We start from the raw sequence: 10591 nt of genomic DNA on the forward strand, positions 1-10591 counted from the left end.
GAAACGTAATATAATGACGAGGCAGTTCCTACGAGTCCTAACTTTTGTATACATACTAGTTCCTATAGTTATTATTATTTACTGTCTGTGCATGTTGTTAAGATTTTGTTACGTGATAACACATTACTGGGTCTTATTTATGTTGACAGCGTCATCTGTTGTTGAATAAAGATAACCTTACTTCTAACTCATAACACTGTCATAAGTGGAGCGTATTACGATAGATTTACATACATAGAAAACCTTGCATTCTTTTTGACATAATTGCTGTAGCGGACCCTAAGGAACATACTTTGTGTTCAAAATTCAAGTTGCGTGTTGTCATATGTTCATGTGCATATCACTATTTCCATTATAGTTATTGAATACATGAATAATTACGTAAAAGGACAGGAATGTGGTAAAATTATATGCACGACATTTTCTTTTAATTTCTTTAATTAATGTCACAAATAACAATGAAAACATTATTTTATTAAAAATTTATTAGTCTATAATAAAACGTTAGATTCATAAGTACATAATTGTTACTTAAATATTACTCAACCTAACGTAATTTACCTAATTGTAGTGCGACAAAGTTATCTGACCCGGTGAGAGGCGCTACCATCGCGGTTAGTTTTGTTACAAATATGTTAAACTTACATAAGAAATGACATAAAAGAAAAATATATTCTTGTTGTACTTTTCCTGTCTTCTCATGATCATTGCCAATGGGCCCTAGTGAGGTGTGAGCTGAGCGCCGGGTCACATAACTTTCTCGGTCTATATTGTTACCGTGGGGTTTCCACTGCACTGAAACTACACATATCGAGATACCTCATCTCTTTGAAAAAGGACAATATGTGTAACAGCAGTGAAAACCCAGAGTAAAGTTCACACACAAACATGTTATTTAAGTCAAAAATAGTCAAAATACAATAGACAAATAAACAATTTGTTTAAAATATTCATAATCAACCGGAAAGGTTAAAAAACTTTATTTTGTCGGCATAAAATAAGCAGCTATCATTACAAACATTCCTAATTTATTACTTTGACGTTTCTGTGTTCTGTATTCCCGTGAGTACAGATTTATCTCGATTCTCTCATCTGAGATTTGGCACTGCCGTTGGATGCTGCAACTGATATATGAAGAAAGTACTCCGACTTAATATAATAATAATATTGCTTTGTAAAAGGTAATATGTAAGAATGAAGTAAGTAAGTAAGTAAGGTATGTAAATATGATGTAAGTGAGAAGGCGAAGAAGGCGAAGAAGGCGACGCTAAATACCGGCGCCGACATCCGACGCGTCGATACCGAGCATCGCGAGCTCCTCCAACTCTTCTTTATTCTTCTCCTTGAGTTCCGTCTTCTGCGCGTCCGCAGACTCGGTGTTGTTACTGTTCTGGTGTCCGGGCACGATGGGCACCTGCGTGTCGTAGAGCTGCGGCCGCGCGGGAGGCAACACCTGCTGGTTCACGTCGAAGCCCATCATCATGGGTGACATGGGCGACAGCTGGGCGATGGGCGACTGCACGAGGCCCATGTGGTGGGGGAAGGGCACGGGCGGCATGGGCGCGAAGCCCGGCGGCAGGCCCGGCACGAACAGCTCCGACTGCGTCAGCTCAGAGGGCTTCGCGTTGGAGGGGAAGATGATGTCCAGCGCCTCCTGGAAGTCCTTGGGCAGGTTGCTGGCCGGCTGCGGCGGCGGGATCGGCCTGCAACAAATGTTTTATATGTGATGTATTATGTGTGACTCTCGTGGGGAGGTGGGACAGATGTGTCAGTGTGTCAGGAGTGTGTACTGACGGCGGCAGCAGCTGCGGCGGGCAGGGCGGGCAGGGGGGCGGCAGGAAGGCGAGCGGCGGCAGCGCGAGTCCCATCTCCTGCTGCTGCTTCTCCAGCTGCGCCTTCGCTATCTTCTCCTTGAATATGGCGACCTGCAACACGAGCTGCACTAAGCATAAACTAGCTTATCTAGTTTTATCTAACAGAATTTTTGGCGCCTACTACTTCATTTTGTTTCATTATCTTCGTGTAATTCTAAACAGTACCTTTTTCTGTATCTCCGCGTCCATCTCTTCTCTTTTCTTCTTGATGACTTCTTCTTCGTGTTTCTTCTTCTCTTCCTCTTTTTTCTGTTCCTCGTTCTTCGCTGTCTTCGATAAGTTTTTGAACACAGGCATCTTTCCTAAAGACGAATATGTTATATAAAGAACATGAAGAATCACTTAATCTATACAAATAAAACAAAATTATACACGTACACTTGATGTGTTTGCATTTTGGTAACGAAAAACCAATTTGTGAAATGTTTGTCTGTCTGTCTGTCTGAAGGTCCGCGTATGTTCCGGGTTATGTCCAGAACGACTGGACCGATTTTGGGGGTATTGGGACGGGAAGGTAGGTTATGCATATTATGGAATTTTTATTAATTGTGCGCAGACGAAGTCGTGGGCGACCGCTAGTAATGGATATAAGTTACGGTTTCAAACTGACCAATAAAAGGCATCTTCTTAATTTCTGTTTTTTTCACATCTGCTTGCTGAACTGATCGCGACTGATTATCTCTTGTGTCCTGACTCTCATTCCTTCTCTCTGTTCTTTCCTCTCTTCTATCCGAAGTCTCTCTTCTGTCATCTCTTCTTTCTCTGTCGTCCCTCTTGTCCGGCCTCTCATTTCTTCTGTCATCTCTCCTCTCCTGTCTATCTTCTCTTTTGCTGTCCGACCTGCGCTCCCCGCGGCGATCTTGATCATCGCGGGAGGGAGATTTGCGTCGTTCTTTCCTTTATAAAAATAAATATGAAAATAATAAACAAAATGCTAAAACAGATTTGTAAGCTAATATGAAAATCTATTAGCGTGACAGAATTGGCACAAAACTTTGAATCATATTTGCTCAAATACTATCTGTCGCCCGTGACTTCGTCCGCGTGGAATAAAAAAAAAACTTAATAAATACTCTATGTGTTCTTCCACAATATCTCCTTCATCTAGGGAAAATTTTAACAAGATCCATGCAGCAGTTCTGGAGATACATAATATAATACATCCATCCACAATCCATACATCCAAACATTGGCATAATATTAGTAAAGAGTAATATAAAGCGGTGTATACTCACTGGACTCTGTACTTCAAGTTGTCGAGCAACTTCCTGTCAAAGTTGACAGGTATTGATGACATCCATTGTGACAGCGCGTTCTTGTCTATCACCGTTTCTTTCTTCTCTGAAATCAGTTACAAAATGTTAACATATACATCGAGGTGGAAAAAAAACTATAATTTCAAACACAAAAATGGATTACTCGTGAAATCAACACAACTTTGAAACAGAACTTACTTTCAAATGCATTTAAATGACGTTTTTTACAGAGTTATGTTTTATACATGTATTTTGACAATGAAAACATAAATTATACTTACTTTTACGTTTCTTATTATCACTGTCCGAGCTGCTGGAGCTACTGGACTCGCTGCTGGACCTCCTCTTCTTGTTCTTCTTCTTCTTCCTTCTGTCCTTCTTCCTCTTCTTGTCCGCCGTGTCGGGGCTGGCCTTCCTCTTGGTGTGGAAGCCGTCCTTGCTGAAGGTGATGGTGTGGGCGGCGTAGGGCGGCTTCTCCTCAGCCTTGGCTTTGGCTCTGCTCTTCTCGAAGGCCTTCTGACGATCAGACATCCAGTCCGTGTCCCAATGCGGGTTCTGCTCTACGAAGTTCTGGAAATATCATTATAATTATATTATGATGACATTTTGAGTATTTTATGAAATGTTGTGATATAAGAATTAAAATGTTTATCTGCAGTAAGAAATTAATTCACCATGTGATTTAAATAGTGTATAAGTAGGTGGATGTTAAATGAGTAACGCAATAAATCTTATCTACAACACACAAAGAAAATAAAGTTATTTACATGGAATTTATACATATTCATGTTTTCCGTGTGAAAAACAAACATCGCGATACAAAAAGTGTGAGTTCTAATATCGCCATCCCTTTCATTATATTAGAGTTTAGTGTGAGAGCAATACGTAGACTGACCGTGTAGTTCTTGGAGTGTATGATGGACTTGAGATGTGCGGAGGCGCAGTGCAGGTCTCCAATGAACTGGTCGCACAGCTTGCAGTACCACGCTGTCGACGGCACGAAGAACTGCAGACCTGGCACATATCACATTCAATATACCAAAACTTGACGAAATACCCAAGTGCCATTTGCCTCCAGACATCTGCAGTTGCAGATGCATGCCTACCATCAAACATATGAGAGGAGGCAGAGAAAGATATTTCCCCATCCTGTGTTTTCTCTTATATAAAAAAACTCCCTTTTCAATCTCGTCCTTATAAGAATAGAAAGGAAGAGAAAGTAGACTGAATTAAGACTTTAACATGCACATTCAACAGACTGTACGCGGAATTAGTTCGATGGTCAACAGATGTTTGTTCAACTACTGTGATACAAAAATAAACTGAAATCATAATGAAATACTATGAGATAATTACCTCTAATAGGTGTGCGCTTGGTGGGTGCTGAGGGGTAGTTGGGGAAGCCCTCGTTCATGCCCGCCACCGAGTGCCAGGGCGCCTCCATGTGCGACGATGCCATCCTACACACAGTATAACTCGGTAAAACTGATCAGCGGAAACTCAAGGTGAAGACGTAGCGACTATAATTAAAAAAACTGCCCAAATCGCTTCATACCGTGGTGGATAAATTTTAAGAAATAAACTTTATACCAGTGATTCTCATTGTCCAGGCTATTTCCCTGGGTCAATGGTATTCTGGGTGGGGGAAACAATAACGAATTATAAATTTGAAAATTTACAAGTTGAGAAAATGTGGCAGAAAGTAAAAACAGTTTGGGAATATTAGCTGCCTTACTATTATTATAAATGCTAATGTTTGAATGGATGGATGTTTGTTTGTTAGAATGTATATCAAGAACGGCTGCATAAATCTCCTTGAAATTTGTCATACATTTAGAACATAATCTGGAAGAACACACAGGTTACTTATTAAGTTTTTTTTATCAGCCGCGCGAACGGGATCGCGGGCGACAGCTTGTTTTCTAATAAAAATTGCGTAGTTACTTGTGATGTGAGGGCGAATGCAGATGCGTGAGGTAGTCTTTAGCGGTTGCGGGGAACTCGTTGCAGACGCGGCACCAGTGCATCTCCGGGTCGTAGTATACGTAGTTGAATCTCTTAGTTGACGGTGACCTGACAACAGTTAACGGTAACTAATCATCGCTTCAATTTTAACTGCCATACACGGACAACTTTAAACAGTCGCAGCAGGTGTCGGCACTACTCAATGCAGTCCGTGTATGGTAGCTTTAAGTATTATAACTATGTTTTATGAGTAATAAAAATGAAATACTCTTCTTTGGGTTGAAACATCGCGTATGAACGTTTGGACCGCGTTTAATAGTTTTTATTACAAAACGTTCATGAGGTTATTAACGAAAATAAACATTAATTACCTCATGAACATTTTATTGCTTACATGTGACATATTATTGCTTTATAAATAATTATCATTTTACATTTCAATTACTTTACAAAGGCAAAGACATCGAAAAATATTTTTTTTTTTTACAAAAAGTTCAAAAAGTCATTTTCAAATTAATGAAATTTTTCACACCGCAGCTGCAAAACAAATATTCGAAATTATTCAGAGATAAATACGGAATGTACAAAATGATTCGTTTAGCATAATGATATGAAATAAATAATTAAAGTTCATTGTCATTAGCCAAAGAACGCTTCTATTGTGTTATGACAGAATACAGAACAAATGTAATAGTGTCATTTTAACACAGTTCATATAAAAACTATTTGAAAAAGTAGAAATATGTAACAAATTTATAACGAAATCATACAAACGTACAATAAAACTACATAGAAATTGTATATAAGAAAGGATAGGAAAATAAACAGCTGTAAATATCAACATACAAATTTTATTAAAGTTACAAATAATTTTTCCTTAATCATTACAAATAAATATATAACAAGAAATCTTAGATGTAAAGTAATATTTCTCATGTTACAAAAAACTTAAATATTTTAATACAATCATTCATATGTAAAAAAAAATTAGCAATTTATATTACAAGATGCATTAAAAAATCTTCTTTTATATAATAATTCCACATTTTCCTTCTTTGAACACCGTTGCATAGCTTGATAATCCACAAACTGTAAGTTTTATAGTTCACCGTTCTGTTCGGAGGCAATATTATAGCTATATCTAATAATATTCAATATCAAAAACTTACAAATTTCAAATTTACCCTTTTATATGTAAGCACGTAACAAATATCATAGTACCAACCTGGACTTTCTCTTTGAGCTGCGTTCTCCGGAGTCATCCACTTCACTCTTGTCCACCTCTTCACCGATGATACCGTTCAACATGTCCACAACATTGTTGATAGTCTTCAACTTATTTTGTATCTCCAACTATAGCCAATTTATTACAAAGTGTAGCATTAGAAATAAAAAAAACTTCTTTTAAAAAGCTTAAAAATATAATTGTAAAATGAATTCATTAACTTAATATAAGTATTAAATGTAAGCAATTAATAATCAAACCTGTAATTTTGTATTCTCTTTCAAAAACCGTTTGGTGTCAGGACTGGGCGAGCGTTTGGAGTCGCTGTGCAGTTCGCTTCTCTGTTCTTTCAGAGTCTCCAGCTCCTTTTTGAGTATGGTTGCTTTCTTCATGCAGTCCTCCCGTTGTTTCGATAGAGCCGCCTTTTGGTGACGCATTTCTGATTCTATCGCCGCTGTTCAAAGAAAATATAGAGTTATGTATATATTTTCAAAAGAATAACAAAGGGAATTTCATTTATTACATAACATGTTTAAATAGTAAAAGCTGCAAACCTTAATTCAATCATAGCAAATATTATAATAAATAATTGTGTCTGGTACATTCACTGTTATTCTTCTCGGTAATAGAATAGTGCAAGAACATCCGATACTTGCTTATATTTCAAATTGAGGATAATTGTAGCTTTTTGTTGTAAAATGCACAATTTGGTACATAAGTCTAAGACTTCATATGGAAAACACCTGCACAACTTAATCTGAATCAACCCTTAATTATGAGCCAACTGGAAAGTGTGTCTTGATGTGAGTGAATCCATTGATGAAGGTTGCTATAGGGATCAATTCCGGCAAACACTATCTTAGAATATGGTTCCTCCTGCATTACTGATGCAAATATTCTAATAATTAAAAATGGAATATTACACATTGTTATATGAAGAAAGAAAATATAATTGTACGAACATTGCACACAAACAACTTACCATGTTAAAAAATAAATATATCCCCAACACCATGAAAATGTTGCCCCCAAACCGTATCTCTAGAGGATTTTTCATGTTTTGTTTTCTTCAATATATTGTAATGCTAGGTTTTTTTAAAAGTGTTTTACAAAGGAATACATGTTATTCCTTTTCATGCAGTATTTTTGACACTTAGGTAAAAATTGGTTAAAAAAACTTAATATTGAGTTTTAGAGCCTGAAATTATCTATTAGCATGACATACCTTCTTTTTTAATTTGCTCTTCAACATTGTTGAACACAGGTTGGGCAGGAGCTGGTTGACTCCATCCCGAGGAACCAGGTGGCATCGGAGGCATTGCACTTCCAAAGTTATCATAGTTAACAGGGTATGGCTGCTGATAGTTGCGTGGATAATTTCCACCCTTGAAGAATTGACATTATTATTTTTTCTTCAAACCTACTTGTAAGGTGAGTTAGTGGCACTAAATGTGTTGAAAATTTACTATTGTAGCGGAAAATACTAGGAAACATATTTTTATAGTTTTATAACTAAGAATCAGATTTCAAAAATATCTTAATTAAACAATATCACTAGCTTATAACCAAAAATAGTCATCAATAATATTTAAAAATATATAAATTTAGCACAATATAATTACATCTCGTGTGAAAGAAGGTGGTGCATTTCCGCTGAAACCTTCTTGAAATTGACTATCCCATAATTCATTAGGTTCTGGCAGTTTTGATATCTCATTCAGGATGTTGTCATCTAATATATCTTTTTCAGATTTTTGTGGCGAGCGGCTACGGCGTTTACCCTCTCTAATGGGAGGGCTTCTGCTGCGTTTCCTCTGCGTTTGATTCCTATAATAATTTCGATCCCAACCGCCACCGCGGTCATAACCTGACTTCCGAGAAACATCGCGAGACATTGTCGGTTCAAGAAAGTTTCATTTAATATTTAACAAACAAGGATATTTACATCTATTTAAAGCTTAAAATAATCACACACGATAGAAAATATGTTATTTTTTAGGTTTAATTAACATATTACGCTTCACAATAAATGCAAACAAAACTTTGACGTTGACAGTTGACTGTTTCCGCCATTTTGACAAAATGTCATTTCGGTGTAGGCTTGTCCATAAATAATATGTCCATGTTGCCTATGGCTTGAAATCGATAAAAAAAAAACATTGAAGACCCTCGAGACATTCTCCATATTTACCTATTTATCGCTTGCTTGCACCTGCATCTTTATCTAAATCCTAAAAGGAAACTTAGTAAGTAGCCTATGCATAATTCCAGGCAGTATTCTATCTCTGTACCATTCATCCCAATTCATTTTGGTTCTTATGTACGTACGTGGACGTAGCTGCCAAAGAGTTAATTAAATATTTTCATAGTTCATATTCAACACTTCAATTAAGAATCTAGTACCGCTATAACATACAGAGATACGATTCTATTCTATAATATAAAGCAACACGATGTAATGTCACTGAAGATGCCATGACAGGTTATTTTATTTTCGCGGAACTTTGAAATTTATTTAGAAAATACAAAATACACATGTAAGTTCCTTTGTGTTTGGTATCATTCGAATCGCCTTCTTTCCCGAAGCCCCGAAGAAATAAAATTCTAAGTTAGTGAAAATCGAATACGAATCTCGCTAGCCTTAACTTTTATATATTATTCAAATAATTTCTTAGATGTATTCGAGTATATTGGAAATGGAAAAGTATTACATCAAAATGCTAAAATTTTGATGGCACTATTCAATCAATTGGAGCCCCAGTCAGATGGGGTTTTGTATTTTTTTTAATTAAGTTAAAGTAAAATTTAAAAATTAAATTAATAAAAAAATTATAAAAGCACAATACAAAATGGTGCAGTACGTACACCTATTTATTTGATAAGGCGTTTAATAAAACGTTAAAGTAAACATTTAAAGTCCTAAATCATTCTAGTATAAAATCTGACAAAACCAAACCCAAAAAAATGGACATTTTCATAAAATAACAACAACATAATGCAACATAGGACGTGAGCTCGTAACATAGACGGTAAGGCCAACACCACGGACTTACATTTAGAGCGGACACTACACTCGCTTCTTCTGCATTCATACATCAAAATAAAATATATGAAAGATATCAATTTTAATTTAGTTAATAACCTGTGTCCTTGTTTTATAACAACTTAGAGTGTACACAATAGCGACTGTGTTAGATTTCGTTTTTTTTAGCGAAAGTCAAGTAATAACTTCTTAAGTGTCTTAAGGTCATCTAGATTACGTTTTTTGCTAGAAAAAAAATAGCCGTGTTTGAGCTAAACTTTGGTAATTTTTGTAATTTATTTATTAATAATTATTCCCTTGCTATTGCGGATGTCTATGGGTAGCGGTTACTTTGCCATTTTGGTGATTTTAAGTGGCCGCCTGCTCGTTTGCCACCGTATCACATAAGAACTACTTACGCTTTACTTCCGCTTTAAAAATAATTAATCATTTGATTTGATTATATCAATTTATTTGAAAGAATCCTGTATTTTGCTACTACTAGCTTGCTCGTTCACCAAGTGTATGTAGGTGGTAGTGGGTTCGTTTCTACACGACATTAAATCGACCGAGGAAGTAACACATTGATAGGTGATAATTCGTTCTCGTATATTTTCCTGTCTAAACATCGAATTCTGTAGTAATATTGCCTAAAAAGTCCACGTTAATAGGCGTTTATAAATGTAATTTAATGTTTACATTTTTTTCGAATACAACTGCAGCCTGTTGAAACAATGCAATAATAGGCAATTATTAATTCGCTAAATTTGAGATTAAGACATGCGCTTGAAATAGTGAAACCTCCATTAGTGACAGATTTATCGAAATTGCAATCGTGTTGACACCGGACCGGGCGTCACCTTCACCTTGCCGTGCCGTGCGGACTTCCATTGATGTCTGTGTCATTAGCACTAGTAACTGCACTACGCGGGAATTCAATTTTGTGCCACTAACTTTGTATTTAAGTACTTAATTTAAAAGAATCATCTATACTTAATATAAGTTCAATAGCGGAAGAACAATTCATAGACAAATTATTTTTCTAGTGCAATGGTAACGGAAAGAACGGTATCGGAAGTGAGTACTTATTTATTTAAGCATTTGTCGATTGTGATTTCTTTTTAAAAATTAAGAGAAAATGTATATAGAAGTCTAATCAGTAGAGCACTAAATATTCGAACCCAGGATCGTATGTTTTGTAGTGAGTGTTACGCTGTCAAAAAGCTTCAGATAATAGATTGGGTTTAGT

General features: G+C 36.3%; 1 protein-coding gene across 2 annotated transcripts; it reads right to left on the reverse strand.

Annotated features, from left to right (window-relative positions):
• Nucleotides 1–432: 432 nt before the first annotated feature.
• Nucleotides 433–8383, reverse strand: LOC106113483 (zinc finger protein 318). 2 transcript variants are annotated; one of them, XM_013306280.1, is made up of 13 exons: nucleotides 7943–8383; nucleotides 7546–7705; nucleotides 6581–6774; nucleotides 6321–6448; nucleotides 5075–5203; nucleotides 4487–4590; nucleotides 4026–4144; nucleotides 3412–3700; nucleotides 3110–3215; nucleotides 2485–2771; nucleotides 2040–2176; nucleotides 1795–1925; nucleotides 434–1703 (listed from the first exon to the last, which is right to left on the reverse strand). In XM_013306280.1, the coding sequence occupies exons 1-13, from the start codon at nucleotides 8213–8215 to the stop codon at nucleotides 1268–1270; spliced, it is 2493 nt and encodes an 830-aa protein (XP_013161734.1). In that variant the 5' UTR covers nucleotides 8216–8383; the 3' UTR covers nucleotides 434–1267. The 2 variants fall into 2 exon arrangements, with proteins under 2 accessions (XP_013161735.1, XP_013161734.1); XM_013306281.1 differs by lacking the exons at nucleotides 7546–7705; nucleotides 7943–8383 and adding an exon at nucleotides 6875–7524 and having other exon boundaries at nucleotides 433–1703.
• Between the last annotated feature and the right edge of the window lie 2208 nt (nucleotides 8384–10591).

This window comes from Papilio xuthus, unplaced genomic scaffold (assembly GCF_000836235.2).
Source record: "Papilio xuthus unplaced genomic scaffold, Pxut_1.1 DF828258.1, whole genome shotgun sequence".
Lineage (NCBI taxonomy): Eukaryota > Metazoa > Arthropoda > Insecta > Lepidoptera > Papilionidae > Papilio > Papilio xuthus.

Coding starts and splice junctions, on each gene's coding strand:
- LOC106113483 (XM_013306280.1), bottom strand. CDS start 8,215: ATGTCTCGCGATGTTTCTCGGAAGTCAGGTTATGACCGCGGTGGCGGT. Junction 3,701..4,025: donor TACACTCCAAGAACTACACG/GTCAGTCTACGT, acceptor TGATATTTCCAG/AACTTCGTAGAGCAGAACCC. Junction 1,926..2,039: donor ACGCGGAGATACAGAAAAAG/GTACTGTTTAGA, acceptor CTCGTGTTGCAG/GTCGCCATATTCAAGGAGAA.